This window comes from Chlamydotis macqueenii, chromosome Z (genome assembly GCF_036417535.1).
Source record: "Chlamydotis macqueenii isolate bChlMac1 chromosome Z, bChlMac1.mat, whole genome shotgun sequence".
NCBI classification, from domain to species: domain Eukaryota; kingdom Metazoa; phylum Chordata; class Aves; order Otidiformes; family Otididae; genus Chlamydotis; species Chlamydotis macqueenii.
The window spans coordinates 63,254,431-63,279,765 of record NC_141593.1 but is presented as its reverse complement, the minus strand read 5'-3'; the positions used below and the strand labels follow the sequence as shown (position 1 = coordinate 63,279,765).

At 37.9% G+C, this 25,335-nt stretch overlaps 1 protein-coding gene across 1 annotated transcript in view; it reads left to right on the top strand.

The window, feature by feature from the left end:
* The window catches only part of PRDM6 (PR/SET domain 6), a 75,354-nt gene that overhangs the window by 6,172 nt on the left and 43,847 nt on the right, over positions 1-25,335 (top strand). The window contains exon 2 of the mRNA XM_086770732.1: positions 3,528-3,835. Within this exon, the coding sequence (XP_086626858.1) occupies positions 3,528-3,835 (308 nt within the window). The remainder of the gene's footprint in view (positions 1-3,527; positions 3,836-25,335) is intronic.

The window sequence follows — 25,335 nt, the reverse complement described above, 5'->3', positions numbered from 1 at the left end:
GCCGTGAAGACGATACTGTTGATATTTCTGTGAGGATCACCCTGCCTGTGATGGTCACCCTGCCTTCTGTGAGACAGAGTAGTGTGCAAGTCTTGAAGCTCTCCCTTTTTTCCCATATCTGATATTAAGGATTTCCTTCCCTCATTGTCTGAGGCAGAGAAATCCACTACTTACAGTGACAGTCTTTAACTGAGTGGTATAACGTTATTGAAAGTGTGCTTGGGTCAAAGTCTTCCAAGTATCGCAATACAAAAGCTACTCACAGAAGAAGAAAAGATGCATGATAAATTTTTACACAAAGGCATAGTAAAATATGTCTAGTAGGGTTTCCACTCCTTGTAACATTTTTGATGAATTTTAAAAATTTTGATTGTACAATTGCATGAAAACAAAAGACAGATGTGTAAAGCATGCAACTAAGAAGTATTTCAGTACTGCTTAGTGTTAAAGACAGACTCCTTCCCTCTCATCAACAAGCCGTAAGCCAAACCGCTTTCAGAAGAAGTCCGATTTTCCAAATCTTCAGCTTTGGCAGGACAAAGGGAAAGGAACACAGCAGGAGATCAGATACTGCCACTTGCCAAGCATTAAGACATTACCAGTGGTTTTGGATAGTGGAAAATAAATATCACTGTGTGTGACTTTTTGTAAGGGCAAATGACAGTGACACAGGGTTTGTTTACACTCATCAATTTCTTAATTTATTTTCCTTGAAAAGGTAGAAACAAGATGTTTTATCCACACTGATGCACTTGTGTTGCCAGGACAAAGTGAAGAAATCTTTGCTCTAGGCAGGTACTAAAAGTTGTGTGCGTGAAAAGTTACACATATCTGGTGGCAGGATGTAGGAAATTGACACTGAAATCGCCTGAGTGGAGTCAGGAAGATGCCGTAGCATGTTTAATGTAAGTTGCTACAGAGACACGGTGTCTCCAAGAAAGCCATTAATAATCAGGTAGTTGGAAGGAGAGTTATGCGTCTACAAGTCGGTCAAACAGTGCAAACAGGTCGGATGCCAGGGCCTGCCCTGGGTGTTAGCTGACATCATGGTTAGGCACCCTCTCTTTAAGCCCTCAGTTTTCCTGTCTGATGTCTTCTTTATAACTTGTGTGGTAAGATGCTGGATTTGTTTAAAGTGTACTCACATACAAACCTGTTTGGGGTTGGTTTTTTTTCCTTTTTTTCCTATTTGAGATCCTTTCCTGTATGATCTTCAGTGCCAAATTCCAATGCAGCTCCTGAGATCTTTGGATATGCCAGAAACACAGGGTTTCTTGATGACTGGTTTCAAAGAGGAAAGAAGAGATGTTGTGGTGATGCCTCACTTTCCGAACTAACTGTGGAAACTACAACAACAACAAAAAAAATAAAACGCCAAACCCAACATGTACTTGCTGTCTTTTATTCATCATGCCTGGGAATGACTCTAGGAATATTTGCTGCATAGTAATCTTTTCTCAGGACTAGCCAGAAACCTTTTCCCTGGGGTCCCGCAAATCTCATCCTCCAGCCACCTCTAATTGACGTGGCTGAGCGAGCAAAACCCCTCTACAGTTGCGGCTTAACCCAACAAAAGAGTCGTTTTGTGACAGGGATTATATTGTTAAGGAAAGGCTTTAACCCTCCAGCCAAAAGGCTTTTTTTTTTTTTTTTTTTTTTCCTTGGCCAATATGAGCACGGCTCCCACTAGAGGGCTTCGTCCCGCAGCTGCTCTGGTGTTCTGCAGTGGCAGCAAGGGCTCCTCTCCCCCCTGTCTTACTGCCCTTGGGCTGCTGCCATGTCACGGGTGGCATGGGGCGAGCTCCACAGGCAGGCCTTCTTCTGCACGGGCACCCATCAGTGCAGTGCACAACTCGGGTCTCGCTTGCTTGCTCCCTGCTAAGATCCGCAACAAATGCCACGGGTGGAGAGCTTGAACAGGCGAGCACCAAGGAGGGACACGTGCCTTTCCTGCAAGACTCAAAGGAAGGCATAGCAGTTTCGAGGGAAATTAGCTTCCATGTGTAACTTTCAAATATTGTCATATTTCTGAGTGCGTCATTTTTGTACGGCACAATTTAAAAGGGGATGACAGGAAATAGTGCTTAGAAAGTGTGTCTAAAATAAGAATGGGAGAATGCAAATAGAGGCTGTAATTTGAAAAATGCAGCTTTTAATCTCCTTTAGCAGCTTTTACTGAATAGAGAGGAAGGTTTTCCTTTGAAGGCTCTGTAGGAAGGAGGCCTACATTATACATAGTATATCCACCTCAGAAAGACGAACAGCTGAGTCAGTTCCCCTGAGAATTGAAACTGTGGTTACAGGCAATCTAGCAAGCCTAAATCTGTGGCTTAGACCAGGAAGCTCCGGCTGCTGTAGTGAATACTGTGCTTTATTTTTATAAAAATGGCTGTAGGGTGTATAAAATTATTAGGGGAAAGATCTAGGACTTGCTACATGAGCGCTGTGTCATAGTTACTGTTTTTCCTTTGTGTTTCTGGAACAACTTTATATGAAAACCTTTACTGTGCTAGGAAAGTGAAACATACGGAAGAAGGTAACCTATTTCAATAGATTTATTGTTATGTTAACTCAGCATACCTCCAGAGAAATGGATTTCCTGAGCATGAAACATTTTCCTGGAAGTTGTGCATTCATGGCACGTGCAATAGTGTGCAGTGGAAACATTTAACCAAAATTTTCTTTGCTTAGAAAAGAAAAATCACAGTAGAGTCTTCCCAAAATAGAAGAACACCATCCGTTATTAAGAGTAGTTAGAAAAACTAACATTTTTACAAAATTTTTTTTTCATGGAGCTGCTCACAACACAAGACATGCAGGTCTTGTTCTTAGCCTCAGCTACATGTAACAGGCTAAGAACATGCATTCCCTTTCCATAAAAAATTTAAAATGTGTGCTAGGAATCAGTAATATTTGCTACATAATTTCAATTTAAAGATTACGTTCAGCTCTAAGAAAGTAAATGTTCGTGCATGTTATGATTTGACATTTGTGAGATTCTGTTATATTTATCTTATTTTCTAAACAGACAAGCATGCTCTCACATGTTAATGTAAAAAGTAGAGCAAATGTTCATTTAAAATAAGGGTGAAATTAAATTCTGTTCCACTTAAACGCTTGGGCTGAGAGTTAGGCAAATGAGGGGAACTTCTAAGGTGTAATGACTGTTTTTTAAAACATCTTATGGAAACACACGGGGACAGTTTAAACAGTTTTTCTATTAGCAAAAAATGAATCTTAAAAAACTGTGTTAAAACAAATGAGTCTTGGGAGGTCTGTGAACACACCAGGCTTGCAAAATGTCTGCAGGGTTTTTGCTCAGCCTCTGTGATTTCTTATTAGGGACTTTGGAGAGATTAAGAAAACCATCCTAAGCAACATGCAAAAGGGCACAGTGTGTATGAGTGCCGAGCTGCCACAAAATTACAGGGAAAGTGGTGTGATCCACACGATCTTGCCAGTCGCAGCGACCATGGCGGTGTCCCACAGTACCATGTTGATGGTGTTTTTCCCTCTTCGCCCCACAGGATGTGACATGTGTGCCGACAACCGCAACGGTGAGTGCCCCATGCACGGGCCCCTCCACTCCCTGCGCCGTCTGGTGGGTACCAGCAGCGCCGCCGCAGCAGCCCCTCCACCTGAGATCCCAGAGTGGCTCCGGGATTTGCCCCGGGAAGTGTGTCTGTGCACCAGCACAGTGCCTGGCCTGGCCTACGGCATTTGTGCGGCGCAGCGGATCCAGCAAGGCACCTGGATTGGGCCGTTCCAGGGAGTCCTGCTCTTGCCGGAGAAGGTTCAAGCAGGAGCCATCAGGAACACTCAGCATCTCTGGGAAGTAAGTTGTTATCTTTCCTTCCTTGTCAAATTTGATTGTTTTGAAGTAGACATTGAGTGTAATAGTATGTATTACTAGCACCATTCACTAGCCGTGAAAAAAAAAAAACAACATAATTTCCATAAACCGATCCAGCAGATTTCAAAATATGGCCAGTGCAAGAAAAAGCCTTGCCGCACTAGAGGTAGCCAAAAAACCTCAGAGCTCCACTTGGTTTGCATAGGAAGAGCAGAATCTTGCAGGTGCTGTGATGTGGAGTAGAGAGATGTGGCAAGAGGAGGCTGAAGGTTGCAGCAAACAATGCTCTTTGCATTTTGACCTGAGTAACAAAAAATGATGGAGCTCTCGGGTCACAGTACCAGCTGCATCAGCTTTAAGTAGCACATGTGGGTTGAGAGCGCGTATTGCGCCGTCGCTGTGGGTCCAACAGACAGTCCAACAAAGCTGCCAAAACAAGTGCAGGAGCCTATTCTACAGCCCTGCTGTTTGTACAGTGAAGGTATTAGCACTTCACAACTTAGTTCCGCTGTCCTGCTGCACCGACTGTGCATTTCCCTAATGATGCTTTCAGTGCTTTTGTGGGAAAGCCACTTTCAGTTCTCTGAAGATGTTATTTTTTTTTTTTTGTGTTTGTCACCATCTTAGAGAGAGTAACACTGATAATTGATATGAAAACATTCAGGCTGTGATAATTTGGTTTATTTTGCGATGAACACTGACTGTGGTTTGGCAGAACAGATCGTAAACCTGCTATTGTATTCCTTTGGCTGTGCAGGGACATCCATGGCTGTTACTGCTCGTGACATTTTCTCCAGCGAAGTGCTGGAGTTTTGTGCTTAGGTAAAGTTTGTACGCAGATGCTAACAACAGCATCTTGTGATAAGTTAGTTTAAAAAGAAAAGATAATATATGCTTGTTTTACACACAATAATTAATAAGGAATACGTATAATCCCTGTGTGTGTCAGTGTTTCTTATTTACGGAAACAGCCTACTGTCTACCGAGTCTTTTGCCATTCATTTCTTCTTTGCTTTGTGCTGGACGGTGTAATTTCTTAGTTTTGTTTAGTCCTCTGTAGCAGCGGCTTCTGCTTCCCTCAAGACTAAGTGCCACGAAGAGTCATTATAAATGTGTCTGTAGATCTGCCGGTGATATTTACTCATCTAGACCAAATCCAAATGTTCAGAATACAAGGGCACGTGCTTGCTGGTTAGAAACCTGACAAGGAGTCCTTGAGGATGTGAAGAGTGTTTTTGCAATCTTCAGTGGCTATACAGTAAAAGTGAAAGGATTTTTAAAATATACTTGGTGTTGTGGAGCCAGCATGTTGCGTGTAGCACTTGCTCACAGAAAACCTGTGAATATTTAGGTTGTCAGCTCTTTGGGACAGATAATTACTTCTTTTAATCATTATGTTCTATTTTCGAATACTATCCAATCTGTGTGACTTCTTTCTATGAGTAGGAGCTCCTATGCGTTTCCTATACACAAACAAAGAGTAAATAGCACATCAAGGTCTTTGTCTCAAACTATTTACCCAAAAGAGTCATTATGGCGAGAGATTTTCACGCTACAGAGTAAAAGATCGGTCTCAGAACACATCTAAATGTACTCCGTAAAACTGGGTGACTTGCAATCGTTAGGTGGGGTTTTTTTCTGCCTTCAGTGGGGATGGAATTTTTCTTGTATAGCAAATATTAACAAATCAGACTTAAATCTGACTCCTACCAAAACCCAGTGATTATAATGAGAGCACTTTAGAATATATTATTAATCAAATTTTTTTAGTGGAACGTCTTATAATGATGTTGGAGGCTTTATTTTCATAGTTAGGAAGGGTTTTGTAGTTTAGACTATGCTAATTAACAGAATATAAAAGAATAAAATAATAAAATAAACTTGCCACATTATCAAATTATATAAAACATTGAAAGTTAGCTAAAACAAATTGAATTAGAGGACTTGATATTATCCTTAAATATTTATATTATCATTTAATTTTTTAATGAATCAGTTTTATGCAAGTTAAGTTGCAAATATTGTTAATATCTTTTTAAAATAGGCAAGAATTTCAGATTAACTCAAAAATTCTTTTCAAGTAATGAAAGAAGGAAGGTTGTTGGGAGAAAAGCCAAAAGCAAAGAAGAAAAAGATGTTAAGTAAAAATAAGACATAGTACTGATGTATGTGCCAGATTCAGGCCACCGATGGGTGTCAGCTGAGTTTTTGTGTGGGTTTGTGCTTCTGTTCTTAACACACAATGCAGGTTTCCTGTTGGCTAGCAAAATGGTGATGTGTATTTTAGGTGAATTATCTTGAAAAGAATAATTTAATTTAGGGTTTTTTGGAAGGTATTGTGGGCAGTTCATGGTCTCAGATTATTTCAGTTAATGTCAAAAGTTGTTAGCAAAGGATCACATACTCTAAGGGCTAGCTAAAAGTTTTGGCCGTTTCTCATTTGTTTTGACTTTCAATTTGGTATATTTTATCTATCAAAGAACTAATGTTTAATAAAGAAAAAAATATAGCAAAAGAAAGTAATCAGAAAGTGTGTGTGATTTTACAAAGCTGATCTATGAAAATAAATAAAAGCAATTGTAAGTATGTATCTGAATAGTCTGTATTCTGTTAGTTTGTATGGTATAGAAGTGTGGATTAAACCACTGTAAAGGTTAAAGGAATGTCTCATCATTGTCCCTTTATAAAGTTGTGGCTCTAGTCAATTGTCTTCCACCAATCCTTTCAAGATAGCTGCAAACACAAGTATGTCCACAGGTCAGTTGTTCAGTATTAGGTCTTAGTGGACCTTATAGAGCGAACGTCTCCTTCTTAGTACTGTAAACAGCGTTCTAGTATTTTTTCCTCTCAGCACTGCAAAGTAAAGTTGATAGATATTTGTTTTCATTTAGAGTTCTTTGTTTTCAATGTACACCAGATAAATAGAAGGGCTATTGCAAAGACTTTTAAGCATAGTTACTGATTTGGAGGCTTTTGAAATTCTCTTTGTTGTGGGAAACATCAGAAGCACTGCGTTTGATGTATAGTTCAGCGCTATGGAAATATGCTTCAGTCTGTCTGCACAAGTGTTCCCACCATGCACTCAGTGTTTGCTTTGTATGTAATCCATGCAGCATAACATACAGCAATTCAGAGTAAATTACATACCGTTCCATTACCTCACAACAGGCCTTGACACCTATGGGTGTTCATGGGAAATTATACAGTTCTCTCACAATCAGCCAAGATAATTTTTTTATAACTTACAGAAAGATCAGCCCTTCAGAAAGCAAAAAATATTAGTCATTTTTAGTTGTAGTTCTTTTTTTTTTCCCTTTGGCCTACTTCTATCCAATCCAGAGTTTGCTTGTATTTTATAAAAATACAATAAACTCTGATTTGTTTAAAACAAAAACAGGACTGGGTGTATTAAGTAAACACTCTCTTTGGTAATACAGGCATTTATTCCAGCACTGCTTGATAATATTTCTGATCTTTTTTTCCCCTCTTTTTTTTTTTTTTTTTTTTTCCATTTTGGAGCAATGAGAACAATCCTTTTGTTATTGCAAGGAAAACAGACTTTCTCAGCAATTAGGTCTTACTGATGGGAATGAGATAATTTTCCCCTAATGTGTTTTCTAATAAAGAAGTGAAAACGCACACTTGATTCCAACATATATGAAAACATTATCTCAATTATTAATGTGTCCTTACTCCCTGGAGATAAATTAATCTAGTTGCACATGGTTTCCCCTTTCTGTTTAACATCAAAATGTAATAAGAGTAGACTTAAGGAATGTATACGATATACACTTAAATTCCATTAGAATCAAATACAGCAGTTTAAAAGGCTTATACGTTTTAGTAGTCAAAGTTTTTCAGACTCCAAACTTTAAACTGTGAATTCTGGAAACAGCTAAATTGTAAATGGTCTTTTCTCCTGCAAATACAGTTTAGAGGAAAAAACTTTTGCTGACGGATGTATCAAAGGGTAGAATCTTACAGTTTCTTTTTTTATCATTTGCCTGATAAGGGGTTTGCTGTCTTTCTTGACTTTTTCTTTTTTGTCAGAGGTTAAATAAGTTTGTTTTTATTTTTTTTTTTCTTGGAATAGTCCAAGAATGACAAATATACTATTTAACTTTGGTTTAACTTGACTTAATTTAAGTTTTACTTTTCTGGAAGAAATGCTTTTTCATATGATAGGTTTTTTTAAAGGAATGAGCAAAACATACATGTAGCAAGGCATTCGCTAGTAATTACAAAATGCTCAACCTGTGTTACTGATTTTTCCCCTTAAATGGATAGGATTAATTGGCACTACTAGAAAGTGTACATATCATTTTAATAAAGTACTATTTGAGTACTTATTGGCCTTTTTGTTCCTCAGCTGAAGTCAAAGAAAACATTGCCTTTGACTTCATCTGGACCAAGAACAGGCATTTTGCTGGGGTGCATGCTGGCCAGAGTACATGCAGGCCTACGGTACATTTCTGTACAAATTAATATGCAGAGAGAATCCTTACCTTTCAAACGAAGCACTCATTCCTGTTACGGTGATAGATTTGTATTCAGATTCTCAAGGCTGTACTTTTGGGCTAAATTCGTTGTTACAGCAAAGCACTGGGGGATAGAATTATGTGCATGCCGTGGTTCTATTAAAGTGAAAATTATGTTTCTCAGCAATCCATCATCTAGTATTCTAGACTGCTTGTCAGCCCTGTTTCAAATATGTCATGTTCATGAAATTCAAATAATTTTGTCTTGAAAAAAAACCCTCAGTTGTATTGCTATCGTATCTTGAATTATGCAGAGTAACAGCTGGTGCCTTTCTGTTGTTGTTTTGTTTTGCCTTTTCTGAGGATTTTCTGTGGTGTACCAACTTTGCATTTATTTTTTATCAAAAAAGTACAATAATTTTTACTTCTACCTGGATTTTAAGTTCACATACTGCCTACTGGAAGATGTCACTAATGTTGTGGTCAGTAGCTTGCTAAGCTGCAAGTTCAGTAAGAGCACATTCAGCGCCACAGCTTCTTTAAGTTATGTACCTTAGAAGAAAATTGTGCTAAGCCACGATAAAGCAGCTTATCTGGATCACTTAGTATCACATTTTTCCAGATAACTTTTGTAAGTTATGTATTCCTTACTTAGGGTCAATATAAAGTTAGTTTGATCTCAAATATAAAAGCTACTGTGTGTTTGATAATTTTTATTCTTCAAAAAGCTAAACTAAGTCTTGATTTTTCTTTTAGAAACCTTGTGATTTTTGTAAAACATTTTCATGCCTTCTGTTTGTGTATTTCCATGTCTTTGGTATGTTTATTCCATGTACACAGGGTATCTGTTGTATAGCTGGGCAGATAAATAATTTTAAGCACACGTGCAACAAAATGAATCTAATTTGGCATGAAGATTGATTCTCTTCCTATTTAACAAAGTGAAGCTTGAAATAAACTTTGGTGAGGAGTTGGATACAGCCCCAGAATCTCAACAGTGTTACTGAAAACAATAATTCTGTGGACTGCACGGAACACGCACGCACGCACCCGGACACACACCATTCCAGAAAAAAAAAATATTTTCTAAATTGCCATATCATGCAGGGACTGTCTGTTTTTCCATGGCACATAATCTCACCTTGGAGATTTTATTATGTAAGATGTAAAAATACTGAAATGGAACACAAATAAATATAAAAGCTCATTTCTGTCCTTATTTGACCATTGCCTTTCCATGTTGCTCAAAAATGATCCAATCACTGTATCACGGAAACACTTGGCCTATTTTTTTTTTAATTAATTAGTAAAAGCAATTTCCATTGTTGGTTGAAATCTAGTTTGTAAAGCTTGAAATTACTCTTAATTTATGATGCCATTAACAGTGCATTATTTCTATCGACTTTTGTTTCAAAGTGGGTGAATAAAGGCAGTATTTTAGTAAGATATATGGATATCCAAAAAGTGTTGCATACCTGATGCCAATAATATATTGGTTGTAGGTTTGATAAGCTGAAACTGCCACATACACCGTTCAGTGTTCAATATTGTGTAGAACTGTCTCAGTCACTGCTTCAGATGCTTTGGTCCCCCAGGTTTCATGGCATCTAACATGCATGGACTTCAAAATGCAGACTTTTAAGTAACTGCTTAACATAAAAGCTGGAAAATTCAGCCCAGAGTATACTTTCCTTCCATGCATTTGGCACCTTTTTCAGATAAGTTACAGAATTCCATTATCCAAATTGTTACACATGTGTGACAGAGGTTGACCTTTAGTCATGTCAATCCTTTTTGTGTAGGCCTCAGGCTCCAGCCTAATGGCTCAAAGCCTGATTTACTCACTGTAATAAGGGCAGGAGGTCGAGCAATTGTCAGCTTGCCTGCTCGTACTCGTCTCAGAGCCTGGTTGAAGGCTGTTAACACAAAGCTTTTCAAAGTGAATTTACAACCGCCACCACTGACAGAGGCCAATCAGTACACCATAAATGTCAGGTTAGTGAGATTGAGCAGTAAGTAAAGTACTGGCAGCCCACTATTGGCTGAAATCAATTGCTTAAGGTTTAACTGAGAATAGCGATCCATGTATAACTGCATCTGCGGAACCGGCTTAAGTGTATGGAGCAAGTTAGAGAGTGGATTAGGTAGAATTACCCACCAGCAACAGCCCTGGCACCAAGCCCTGCATTTGTTCTCCTTCCATACGAACGGTGTGTGCACTGATGTGATTCATGGCCAAAAAGCTGTTGGACCTGCCTCTTAGTTCTAGAAGCAAGATTCTTTTTTTGTTTTTTTTTTTTTTTTTATGTACAGAAAGAAAAGAAGAAAGGTAACACAATGTGCTATCTTAACTGGACAAAGAAGGCTAGGATATTTTTTAATGTACTGATTCAGTAATATTTGGCTATTTTCAGTCCTCGGTTCCAGAGAAGGCTTTTTCATAGGGAAACTGTAGCTTTTTGCTGTTGGCTTTTAACGGGAAACTATCGCAGAATGCACTAATGAGTGATTATGTACCTGATGGTCTGAATATCCATGAGATGTAGTTACCCACAAGACTGAATGTTTTTATCATTTTGTGTAGTGACAGCTTGGACAACAATTCATTTGGCTTTGAAAGCATCAGCATTAAAATGTAGGAATCCATTAAAATGCTCTATGCCAGGATTTATAAATTAGGCAATTTCCCTGATTATTGCAATCATTTACAAAATTGATTGTCCCAGTGTGGTATAGGCAGATTTCAGCAATGATCATTGACAACAGGCACATCCTCTAATATCTATACTCATTGTTCCCTAAAAGAAAAGCCACTCTACTATGAGGTTGTTCTCCATCTCAAGGTCAATTATGCATTGAAAAAGTCAACTGATGTAGAAGATCACACGTCTTTAAAGGAGAACCACATCAGCTATTTATAGACTGTAACGATAGCTGGAACACTTATTTTTTCTTCTGTTTGTAATTTGTTTGCCGACGGCCAAGGCATTCACTTGAGTCTGTAGTGCATATTCTTTTTGTGATCCGTTATTGAAAGGCAAATAATTTTGGCAAATTGCAGCTGTAAATATGTATTTTATTGAAGATGTAAAAGTCAATAACGTGTTTTATTTGTTGCATCTTAAAGTTCTAATTAACCTATAGATATAGTGTATAGTAACTTGATTTGGATCAATTATTTCTGCAAGACATAACAAAGACATTATGTCACAAAGCAAATATGCTCCAGAAGTTTTCCTATATTAAAACAAATACAATAAACCCACAAAAGGCTAGTCACCAACCACAAAACCACAGTGCTTTCTACTTGCGTGAAAATATGCAATATGCAAGTTAAAAACCTGTAAATCCTGAACCTTAAAATGCAGGTGATTACAGGAGTTTCTTTTTGCAAACTATAGATGAGGTGCAGTCATAGCTGGCAACAAGCTAATTTGTGTCCGGCCTCATGCAGATCATGAGCTTCCTGGACTAATATCCTGCAGTTGTTAATCAGTCCTTGCTCAGACAAGATAGCCATTGATGTCACTAGGAACTTTGATTTAATGAGGTCTTCGGGCATGACTGAGTAACACAGTATCACTTTAATCACAATTCTTAAATAATTTTTTTCCAAGATAGGCCAACCATTCTTTTGGAACTGCAGAGCCACCTGCGTATTGTCTGCCACTGTCTGTAGAACAACAGTTACATACAGTTAACAGAAAGGTACCCTTGTTCAAATGCATTAATTTGACCTAAAGATAATATTTTACCATGAAGAAAGGGAGGACTGCATAGCCAATGACTGTGTAGTAGTGCATTGTGTTTAGTTAGATAAATATTACCATCAAAGAAAAACATTTTTTTGGTATCTTGTAAAAAATCTGCAACTCATAAATTTATTGTTTGTACTACATTGTGTATTTGTTGCACAGATTTAGCAAGATGTACATAAACAATTCCATATTTTAATAGTAATTCAACCTGGCACTTTCTCTATAGAGACCTACTGGTGTATAAGCAAGCAAATTTGGTGACCCCAGGGCATTTCTAAAGAGGTTTTGATTTCATCTGTGGAACTACAAAGTAGAGAAAAGTGGTTTTATCATGAGCATGGGAACCTCCTACTGAAACAGAGGTCATATGAAGGCTCTATTCTTCATGTTTTTCACCTGTAACAGAGCCCTGAATTTGGAAATAAGTACTTGTTACAGTCCTAAACTGGAAAAACAAATTACTCCTACATTAAGTGTCGTGTATAAAGCAAATGAAGTAAGCAAATCTAGGGCTCATTAATTTTACCTAGGCTAAATGTCCGGTTGTGTAAAGGTCAGTATTTTTTTAAAAACTATTTATATGTACTTTTTGCCTGATGCCATGTCAGCATTCACTGTGGAAAGCAGGGTACTAGTTTTTATCAATCTGTCAAAATAACTTTTATAGCAGTACGGATTGCTGACTGGTACTATTTTTAGACCACCATTTTACAAAAAAAAAAAAAAAAGCTTAACATTGAAGTAAATTTTTTTTTAAAAAAGTTCTGTTTTCTATATTCTATTCTATTTCTATTTCTTTTTCTATTCTACTTATTTCTATTTTAAGTTGGCTTGAATTTTGTCCCAATTTCCATTGCTCCAGTAAAAGAAGGAGATGAAAGAGATCCACAATTACCTAGAGAGAAATGAGAAGGACTCGGGTTGGACTAGATGACCTTTGAAGGTCCCTTCCAACCCTAACTATTCTATGATTCTATGATTCTATATTCTTTTATTTGTAAAATCAGTTGCTAATAAAGCACATCTTCATTTCCAATTAGAGATGTGTGTAGCTGAGCTACAGATATTTCCCTAGTTTTGTGTTAATTCATTTTATTCTGACCAAGCAAGATTTCAGTGACAGCTGTGGTAGCAAAGTGACATTTGTCCACCTCTAAAAAACATGAGCTGTCTTTCAGAGCAAGCATTCTGAGAAGATTTGACATTTGATGGTAAAAAAGACACCAACTTTTTAAAAAATCTGATTGTCACCCATGCCATTCTCCATTTTAGAGCAGGAAAACTGGTGTACAGGTTGGTTAGATGCCTCTAGATGGCATACATTTGTAAAGTTCAGGAAGAAACACTAAAATTTCATACAAATAAATATGTTCATTTTTAACTAATGCATGACTATAATCAGAATACTTCAGCAAAACTGAAAAGTTCCTGAAAAAAAAATTTTGATTTTTAGCAAGACCTTTTTTTCATGCAGAAAAGTGGAGGTTGCAGGTTGGTTTTTGACCAGCTCTAACAGAAATGCACAAAAAGTTACACAGACTTATAAATTTCACTTAAAGCTGCTGTAACCCTTTGGGACAGTTGACAAAGTGTACCAGGCTAAGACCTCAGCTGTGTTTTCAGCAGTGTTCTCTTTTCCATGGTCCCAAACATGCAAATTGCTGAGTACCATACTCTGGCTCTGGCATTTTTTTGGTGAGAGGCACTTCCTGAGAAATTTGAGGTCTTGTTTCTCTGCTGGGACAAAAACTTTTCACCCAGCTGAACCTCTTCTGTTGTTCATGGGCTAACACGGTAGAGTTGAATTTGCTTTAAGTCTTCCAGCACATTTAAAAGTCAGGTAAGGAGTTTAGGAAGCTCAATTTCTGATGCAAATTCTATTTTATCACAAAGACAACCAAAAGGAAGATGAACATTGACACTTTCTTAGACCACACACTAATCATGAAGACGTTTAGGAAAAAAATGGGTGCCACATAGATGTTCAAATCTTTACTTCAATGTTTTCTAATCTGAATTTCTTTCTCTTTTCCTTTCTGATCAAACCAGGATAAGATTCAAGTTTCTTAGAATAAGAGGTAGTTTTTTAGGAATATTAGCTTGCTTGTTTGTTCAGAATGGTACCTATTGTGTCCTCAGTCTAGGGATTTGATGAATTTCCAGCAGTGAGGGTTCTCCCGCAGAAACCGCGTGGGCTCAGGGATGTGTCCAGCCCACCATATGGTGGAACATACATTAGAGTCAGCTATATATCTGAGCCTGGGTGGGCTCAGACAGTAACTCTGGCTGAGTAGCTATTTGACCTTGGGGTCTGCCATTCCCAACAAAAGATGGCTGAGGGTCAGGCTGAGGTCTGCAGCCTCCTTTTCCTCCAAAGACTACATTTGTCTGTCTCTTTTCTTAACCTTTGTGGGTTTTTGTTTATTTAATAAAATGTTAATTTTTATGCCCTAATTACCCAAAAGTGACATGTCCCAGAGGCAATAGTGTTGCAGAAATTTTACTTCATTGTTTGAAATAGATTTTTCCTTTACTTTTGAAAGGCTAATTTGTGTACAATTTCAGTGTTTGCTGCCAAGCCAAATCAGATGGCTTCTTTTTTAAAGATATAGCAACTGTCTTCTTGGATCACTGTAAGAACTTTGTAGGACTTTAATCTTCTTAATCCTTCATTCTGAGTTTCTATTATTATTTACCCCTTCTGAAATCTTACAGGTCCACGTACTATACTTTACACTATTCCTTCTCACTCTATGGCCTGCATGTCATAGTGCTGTATTTATGATCAGAAATAGCTAGCAATGCCTCTCAGGTTGCTATCAGTCACCATCTGAAATAACAGTGATAGCCCCTGAAGAAGTTTGCACAAGGCCTTTTTCCCTCTCTGAAGCTAAGCAGCACACTGCTCCTGTACCGGACCCAGCCGCTGGGCGGGGAGAAGTTCAAGGAAAATGGTCCTTTCTTCGTCACACTTTACTTTCAGATCATCCATTTTGCGAGATGAAAGATATGAAGAATTTAAATTTACTGCTGCATCCATGGAGAAAACAGCCAGCAACAGTGATAGCTAAGCCAAGGCAATTCCATGTCTTGGCAATAATTTATGATTAGAGCCAACCTAGTGAAGGTACAGACCACCATGGTGTTTGTTTTACTATTTTTTTACCTTTTCTTACTTTTTTAAAAATCATTTTTACTTTTTATTATGTTCTTATTTTATTTTTTATTACTAATTATTTATTATTTTTGATGTTAAAATCTTACATTAAAAATGCTTTTTGTGATTTCTGAAAAGATGTACAGTGATCTCAGTGCTTTCCACAAAGAGGGCAAACATACTGGCATTCTCTTTCTGTGTGGAAGGTGATTTAATTTATTTGGAGAATAAGCAGTATGTTTGCTGTTGAGCGCATCCATTTCTAGTTCTAAAAAAAAAAAAAAGTTTTCTCTTCCACAGGCAAAGCTGGACTGTATGTACATTAATAGTTAATTCCACTGCTTTATTTAAATAATGCTATAGTCAATCGTTGCAACTTGATATTAAGTTCTCTGGTAAATTTTTAAAAGAAGTAATGCTGAGAAATTTCTGTGTAAAAAAGACTTTGTAGCGCAGCATCTATGGATCAGATTGCCACAGACTGAAAGTCTGACTGAATTTCTCCCTCCTTCATACTCTTTGAAGGTCTCACCATAAAAATCAGAGAGCTAGATATCTTATCTTCCACTTTACCTTAGCAAATTCATGTATCTATTGAGGCTGAAAAATTGGACCTTTAGATCATAGGGAAAACTGGGACAACAGACAGATGCAGGCTGCTAAAGCAATGTGTTTGAAGGAGACGGAGAACAGGACAGCAAGGCAGTGTAGTGCCAGTCAGCTTGGAGGAAGAGCTGGGGCTCTCTCAGACTATGGCTCTTGTACAATGATTACTGCCATTCTTTCCCTTTGTTCTCAAAGATTACAGGTAATTTTACCACTCTTGCACAAACCAGGCTAGACTTGTCTCATGAGCATCACAGTGCTGATCTATTTATTATTTAGTTTTTGAGCTGGCACTGTCTGATGGTGAGTTGTGGATATCCCACAGAAAGCCACAGGTAAAATGTTAAGAAATGATATCATTCAGAGTTACTAATTTTCTCATGTTCTCATACTTTTCTACTCTGGATTTTTCCCACCCTCTTGTTGATGAATTTAAATATTTGATCTAATTTAAGGTTTCAAAAACTTGTGAGTACTACAAAAGGTAGCTTTGTGAATATTCTTGAGCAGGCAAGACTTTTCTTAGAGATCTTTTAGTGTATCCTTAACATTGCACTAGGAAATACAATATCACACCAAATCATGCTCACAAATCATATGGTGAAAGCTGAATAGTTTCATATTAACGACTTGAAAACCTCTAGTAAACTTCACTACTTAAAAAACAACAGCACAAAAAATCAATTGCTGTGTCTAACTATGATCAATTGGGTAAGAATATTCTTCTCATGTGTGCATGACAGTTATAAATAGTACAAATGGAGGTCTGGGTGCTGTAAGCTAGTACCACAATGTCACTGCTTGATTTTGAGCTTTCAGTTACTCCCTTCAGCTATGTTAGGAGCTGGTGGTGTTGAGGAGCTTACAGAAACCATGGAGTGACTTCCACAATCAGGACTTCTGAGCTTTGTCCCAGTGTCAGATTGCAGGATTTTTAAGGTCTTTTCATTCTATGTTTCATGGTGATTTTACTTGCTAGTGAATAAAAAGACTCCAACTTTACTCCTCATTCCAGCAAAACAAAAATTGTAGGAGTTTTAAAGTGGGCAAATATTTTAAATTCATACATCAGTCTCCTAAGATTTCCATCCTGGAAAAGTCTGTTGGAAAGGCACCAGGTGACAAGGAGAGAGACCTTGGCTTTGCGCATGAGTGTAGGAATTTGTGTTTGAGTTGTCCATGAGCATTATGGCATTTAACTCTCCAGCAGAAGAGGTATAGTGGCTATAAACTGTATAAAATGAATAGCATCTTGTGACTGAAATATCTTTGAAGAGTTACCTTATGTCTAGAGCACACAACCAGAGAACTGTGCAAAAAGAGAAGAGAGTACAAGATGGCTGTGGAGGTGATAAGCTTCTGGAAAAAAAAGCCTTTGAATTAAGTTCTTAGTGGAGCTTAATATAGTGTCTTAATTACAGAGGAGGTCAGAGTTTATTTGACTTCTTTGTATGGACACTTATGTATCGAGAAAGAAAAGCAACCTGGCAGATAGGCTTTTCTATTCAATGGATGAGACAGGATAGACAAAATATCATGGCTAGAAGCTGAAGTTAGAAATAATGCATCTCAAAAAAAGAAGGTAAATATGTCTTGCAGTAGTTAAACATAAGAACATCTTGCTAAAAGAGGCAGGTGCCTTACTTTGGCTCTTTAAAAGGTTATTAGATCTGTCAAGTTCTGCTTTTTCGCATGGGATGATCTGAGCCTTTTCCTTCACAGTCTGTGAATCTCCAAACCCTTTGTTTTACCTCCTAGGCCATACATGCAGAGAGGAAGACTGCTTCCATCTTCCTTGTAGCACTTTGCATAGGGGTCTCATCTTCAGTAGGGTACATACTGGGAATTTCTTCCCTCAACTGTCAGGGGGATTCGACTTTCTCTTTGCTTTTTTCTGGGGCCAGAGAATTGCCACAGGGATTGGGCCAGGGACAGTGGTTTGAGGTGTTAGTCTTTTATTTCACAACTAGCATATTTATGCCTTGGGCTGGCTGCCACTGACCTTGGAGGTTTGTCATGATCTCTGCAACTTCTGATGTGGGCGTCCTGGCTTGCTGGTTCATCTGGGCATTTCTTGCCTTACAAATTCCCTGCCATTATCAGGGCATCAGGGCCTCATGGCACTCTGGTCCTCCCACTTTTTTCTGTGCCTTTTCCTGGATGGAAGCTAATGGCCTGTGACGCATAGTCTGGAGCAGATGATCGAACAGACGTTTCTGGCTTTAAAATCCACGAAGCTATGAAGCCAACAAAGAAAAGTTACTGTGTCTGTGTAAACCTTATCGAAACGGAGCTCTGCTCATTCTCCCAAGTAAGAGTTTCTGTGCTTATAAATTCCTCTCAGCCTCCTTTTCTGACAGAGCACAGCACATCAGAGGAGTTGTCTGATAAAGATAGGGAGAGAGGAGAGGGATTATTATAAAAGCCAGCCATGTGGCTTCTGCCCGGAAGTCTGCATATTTCCCTTGTACATGAAGTGGCATATACAGACTGCAGCTTAACCCAGAGCTCCAGAGAAATAATAATATGGAAGAAAGAGCAACAGTAGCTCTGAATTTTCTTGCAAGGATCCTATTGCAACAACACTGAATGGACATGCAACCCACACCACAACCCCCACAGCTGTCACTCTGGCAAACCTTTTGATGAATTGGATCTTGATATTTACAGAATCTATTAAAATACAGCCCATCATGTGTTTGTTTATATGTTGACAAGATGATGTACACCCTGTGGGTCAAGGGTGATGTGAACTGTTTTGGTGTTCTTGTCAAAGCAGCTAAAAAAAGAGCATTTAAATAATTTTTGTAGAATAATAGTCTAAGAATGTAAGAGCAAAAGAGCAACATAGAGAATTCTTACTTTGAAAAAAATCTCTACTGATCTGACACAAAAATCTGAGCTTGTTATCAATCAAAAAGACTTTCCTACTTCTTCTCTAATATGTTAGAAAATTGGCAGCTCAGATAGAAAAACAAATAGCAAAATTAAACAGAAAGGAATTGATTTAACTACTTGGGTGGTTTATCCAGTATCATATAAAATTTTTCACTTGGGCTTGTCACTTATTAAATATGTTTTTTTTAACAAATGAGGTTATACAGCACATACAAAATCTTGCACTATTTTGCTATAAATATTGTAAGTCAGAATTAGCTTTATGAGGGTATCAGATGTATTTATTTGAACATCACTCATATGTGTTTGATTTTTCTTTGTGGTTATGAAGAAAAAATAATGTCTGAAATTAAATCATGTCAATCTAGTTGTCCTCACAGATACGCCTTGTAAATTTAAATGTGGCTGTATTGAGGTTGTTACCTGTGTAAAACTGGACCCCAAACTCATACAGTGAAGGATTCCAGAGCATCCTCCAAACTTCATTGTATTGTTATTAGATCATATCCTCATGAAGTGGGCTAAGAGCTAAGATAGCTTATTGTAGAAGAATCTCTTTCAATCTCATGTTTTTATTGCTTGGTTTTTTTCAGCACCTTGGAGTCATGTGCCTCAGAAATAAATAATTCCTGTCCCAGCATAAAGCTAGCACATGCTCATTTTGATGCCGTAAAAGAAATCACGGAAGAGAGCAGATAAAGAAGATGAATTTCAAGGGAACAAGAAAAATACTGTTTTCTCAGATTTGTTATGTACATGTTGTTGAATTGTTGAGGCATCCAAATGATTCACTGTTTTAGAAAGGAATGGCTGCATTTGGAAAGCAGAGTGGAGCTGGCATGAAAAGCCTGAGAGAGAAGAAAGGTCTGTGAAGGTGTAAAAGAAAGAAAGGGTGGATAAAGGGGGGGAAAGGAAGAACTGGATCTAGGCAGTGTGAGAAAGGAATGATCACGACTGTGGAGAATAAGGAACACAAGGTGACTGCTGGACATGAGCTGTCCTGAGGTGCTGTGCTGAAGAAGTGGTAGTTTGGCCCTGATGTCCCCCTTGAGAACAGGGACATGAGAACAGCTCACATTACCTTCAGATTTCCACTTCCTAAAAGGAGTAGATTGTGCTGGTTCAGCTCTGGTGGAAGCTTATTCCTGGGCCCTGGAGTCCCTCGGAAAGTTGTCCACTGGATCAGGTCTGGGAAAGGAAGCAGAGCAGCCTGTTCTTTTATTCATATTGCAGAAAGGAGGTTCAGAGCTTCTCTGAGCTGAAATACTGCTAAATTTTTTTAAATTCTTCTCCTTTTGTTATATATTTCTAAGACTGTTCTGGCAAAGAAAAGTGCTTATAACTTTGTTTCAAAATTAAAACCAAGAGCCTCCTTCGCATATCTTTTCTCTTTTTCTTTATTTCTTCAGTTTGCCTTAACCTTGCTCCAAAAGCATTACTTTAAATATTTTTCTCCTCCTTTTTTTTTTTTTTTGGACTTTTCTGTTGGGACTGTCAACAATGAATCAGTTAGAACTATTTGTGAGATTGCAGTCTACAGACACTTGCCCAGATGCAGATGAGCTGATACCACCAAAAGCAAAGGCATGGTCATCCGATGCTAGTGCCTTTTGGTCACGAAGGATATATCTACCCTCTACAATTAGGTGTTGGGCTGAGTTATTTCAGAATGAGGAATTGCACCTGCATGGTACAATATAGCTGAGTTTTCAGTATTGCTAGCCTGGATGCGTTATTGCAGTGTGCCCAAGTGTGACACATGAGGCTGCATCGCATAATGTTAGCAAGGTTTGAGACTCTGCTCCTGAAGCCACCCAAATCAATGATCAAGGCTCTGAGCAAAGCTCAGTGATTAGACAGAATACAAGATGTTAGTGTTGTAGGAAAAAAAAAATTCAGATTTGCCTGTTGTGCTGAGCTGTTTATTATGATGGTCACTAATTAGATGACATGGATCTTTCAGGTACCCGGTATGTGCAAACAGCAAATGAGAAAATCTGAAACTGGATGGCTTTTTTTTTTTTAAACTTAATTTTGAGTGTTAAGCTCACAGCAAAATCAGAAAAAATAATTATCAAATGACAAAACTTATGCTTAATATTCTGGGAGTTTACACTAAGTTTTTATGTGTAACATTTAAAGCACGTAAGCAGTATAGTGTAAAGCAAAGGCAGGAGGTGAACTTGATTTGAAATTGAAGGTTTATGCAAAAAATCTGATTCTCTTAAACTTAACTTTATTTTATTTTATTTTATTTTATTTTATTTTACTTTATTTTATTTTATTTTATTTTTTATTCTATTTTATTTTTATTTATAAACAGCTAATAAAGGTTGCAGTGTGATTTATACCCCTATAAACTGTTAGAGGAATTATAGACAAGTGTCACATTTGCATTACATTTTCCAGATTTTCCAAGTTTGTCGGGCTGAATGCTCTTTAGACAATGTTGTTTCTGACAGTTTAATTAATTATAATGGAAATATAACAAAATGCTCATGCCTTTAACTGTATTCTTTGGCAAGTATTACACTTTATGAAGAACTTCATAACTCTAAAAATGAAAGAATTCAGTATATTAGTTAAGCTTTTTCATTTTTATTAATGGTCTTTGTTATGTGCTTTCTTATGTGGGAAAGAGGCTTTCAGGCAAGAAGAATGAAAGCAAGAAACATCTCTTTCAGTGTTATGCTAATGGGCTCTCATGAGCCTTGTGAACAGATTAGCTCCCGTTCAGCGGGTGTGCTTAGAAATACGGAGCTGTAGTACAGGATTTAGTCACTGGTTATAGATATATAATCCTCAGTCTTAGGATCAGATGTTAGAAAAATCTCAGGCAAGTTGCCTACTCGTGACTGCGCTTGCTTCCAGCAGTGGCTACTAAGCGGTTGTCCATGGCTCCCTGGTGGTCTGCAGGACCTTGCAAAACGTCGTCCTGCAGATTTCACGGAGGACTGAGTTCAAAGGAGTCTCACTAGGTGGTATAATCGTGAGCTGTGTTTCAGCACCATCCTGACAGATGCTTTCCTTGACATAAGGCAGGACCTGCACCATGCCTGGCATTGGCATTCCTCTAGGATTTCCATATACGCAGCTCAGGATGTCCGTGTGCTCATAAGACACTTGTTTGCAAATGTCATATTTGTGTGGGCAGGCGCTTGGTTTGCCCGTGAAGTCTTGTCATAGCTGAACACCGAGTGTCAACGGAAAGTATGGGCACAGCTGGCTCCAGCATGGTAGGAACTGGCCTGCCTTGTAGCTGGTTGCGCTGTCTGGATAATAAGATTATGGCAAGAGTCACTAGATGACACTGTTACATAGTTTCACACAATCTTTTCTCTTAGAGCCTGTGTTCAGTCTTTGAAGATACACTGTACCGTCGCCTGCGTTTCAGTTCCTGTCAGTTTATACTGCTGCAAGCACCAGGATGACTTTCTGTCTGATTAAATCTTTCTGACTAGACTGTGCCGGAGGGCAGAGCTGATCCTTCATTTTGGACAAGACTGAATATAATTTGCATCCCACAAATCCAGCTTTGACAGCAATAGTTTATCTTCTGTTAAGGAAGAGATCTGCAAAGACCTCTGCTTTTGGAAGAGACTCATGTCTGCCATGGGACAAGGCTGTGGTGGCACAGCGGTTGCTGAGTGATCTGCTGTGGTGCCTTTGGAGAGAGCAGGTGAGCAAGGGGAGCCACAGCTGCTTTGCTGGAAGCCCACCTGCTCTCCCAGTTCAACCTGGTCCTGCCATGGAGTGGTGGATTCTTTGGAGTCACTACCATCTTTCACATGGAAACTATGCTGTCCCTTGGCCTTTCTCCTGATAGAAAGATAAGAGCCTTTAGTCTAAGTAAAACCTTTTTGCTTCTCCATCTGATACGGCTGAAATCTATAGGCTCACCAGGCTCTATTATTTTATACTGTCATTTGCAACATCAAGGTTTTGCTGCGACGCAAATTATTGTCAGGCTCCAGACGTACTCATATTCTTACCACTTGCATATTATCTCAAGGCTTCCAGAGAATGACTTGAGGCATCTCAGCCAGTCAAGTCTTGAAACTAAAATTGAGTGGAAGTGACATGATTTTAGATTGTTTTTTTTTTTTTCACATTTTACTCAGCATGTGTCTGAAAAGCCTTCCCAACACAGTAGTCTTGTGAGGACTATGACAAAAAAAAAAAATTTTTTTTTTCTTTTGCTTTTGAGTTGCCCTGCTGGAATAATTTACTGGGTAGGAAAGGTCATTTTAGGGAAGCAGCTTTCAGCAGCATTACAACCACAGCTCTGCTAAAAGCTTCTGTTGCTGCTGTTCACTGTACCAAAAAAAAAAAAAAAAGAAAAAGAAAAAGTAAAAGCAAGAAAGCAAGAAGTAGATTTTTGTAAAGAAAACTGAAATTAAAAAAAAAAAGAACAATATTCCTTGACAGGCTTCTTTCATAGTCCAGTCATAATGGATGCTAAGAACTTTTAAGAGTGATAGGATGCTATACATTTACTTGTAAATGTATTTATATAAATAAGCTATTCTTGTTTTTCTAGTAAAAAATGCACTAGAATAGTCACACTCGAATGTTAAGATGCTAAAAATTGTTTATACAATTTTTTTTTTTTTTTGCTTAAAGAGCATGAGAAAGCAACCAATATAAAAGCAACACAAAGATGTCTGACTTTTTTGAGCACCAGCCTAGTAAACTCCATTGAGAGTGTGGCAATTTATAGCAGGTCGTATTTGCACTCTCAGTCACTAACATTCAGTATCAGCAAGTTAAGTATCTAGTCTAAGTCATTTAACCTTGTATGATGTATTTCCCTCTTGACGGTACATATTCCTCCCCATTGTCTGAACAAGGACATTGGATAATAGGGTTAGGTTATATACCTAACCTTAGCTGGTTGATGTTATATGAAACAAATCCTACCTTCAAGTCACTAACAAACTTAATTCTACACTCCGTGTGAACAGTGGAAATAATCAATAGTGCCTGGATATTTGTTGTCAGTTTTCCCTATTGTAAATTCACTAATGGCATGTTACATTGCAGCCAAATATGTGTTTGCACCTCTGGGCAGATACAAGCCAACTCTCTTTAATTGAGTTAATTATTTCCTCTTTATATATAATGTAACTCCAGCAATACTGAGCTTGCTATGGGATGCGAAACTCACAGTAAAGGGTGGTAAATAGCCTTAAGTACAGCCCACGGTGCTGTGATTGCCCTACTGTCATGAGCCAGATAGCTAATTTACACCTATCCTAGGGAATGGATTTGTCTGCATCTGTCCCAGTTGCTTTGACTGCAGTGTAGATACGCACTAAATCAGTAGGATTTCTAATCTGTGATTATACTTGATATGTATGAAAGCAGAACTGGGCTGGTATCTCCCTATGCAATGCATCTAATATGTCTACTAAAGCAAAGGCTGCTTAGTTTAAGCATTCTCTGTTCTGCAAATACAGAGCCACCAATACTTTTCTTGGATAACATTTGTTCTCAATTGTAGCCATCAGAAGGTCAGAAGAAGTTCAAAATGACATGATGGAGTTTATCTATTTGTTTGGAAAAATGGTCTGGTTATTGCTATAGCAAGTTATATTAAATTGTTTTGGTTGTGTGATATAGGATTTTTATATTAATGCCCTATTTTAAATGTATTTATAAAACAGTTGAGCTTTGACTATTATAGTTCAGATCCGTGCAGTTTTGTAATTGAGACATTTGCAAGTTTACAGTCAAAATTATTTTGGCAGGGACCAAACATAGATGCGTTTTAAAATAAAAACTTGGGATAATTGCATCATGATGGATATTCTGAGTCCTGTTCATTTCTGCTCTCAAAGATATAAAATCAATACAAATCTCAGGACTGACTGTATGCAATATGTGAATGATGTATGTGATGAGGTTTGGATTTTTTTCTCATTTATGTGCATAGTGTATGTAGATGTGCCATTAAAGTTGACAGTGTTTAAGCAGAGTTGCAATGTTAATGGCACGGTTTACCTCAAGTGCAATACAAATCTTTTGTAATATTCCAGGTGAAAAGTGCTACACTCATTTGTTGTCAGTGAGGTAAGGTCTTCCTGCTCTTTCTCTCCCACCAGCACAATTGTTTAAAAATCTGCCAGCTATCTGCTTGCTGCTGGTTATTTTTGTTCTGACTTCTAAAGGACTTACACCATAATTATGAGACTGAAGCACAGATGCCCTGTGTTGTGGAGCATGATGCCTTTTGACAGCATTTGTAGTTCTTGCTTGGAATTTTCTGTGTTGAGAGTTGCTCATGTCAGTATGATTTTGGGTCTGATTCAGATCCTATTTACAATGTTACAAGCTTTATTATAAGTGGAGGACTTTTAAAATGTTTATTGATTTTGAACATTTTTTTGAGAAATCACATTTTAGATGGAGAAAATACATCACAAAAATGGTATTAAAATTTGATTAAGATGAATTTGATTAATATGAATTGTATCTACAATTAGCTAATGAATTACCTGTAGTGACTAGAATTTATGTAATTGATAGTCAAAACTAGAGTGCTAGGAAGACAGTAATCTCTCCTTCATTTTCACTAAATTTGAT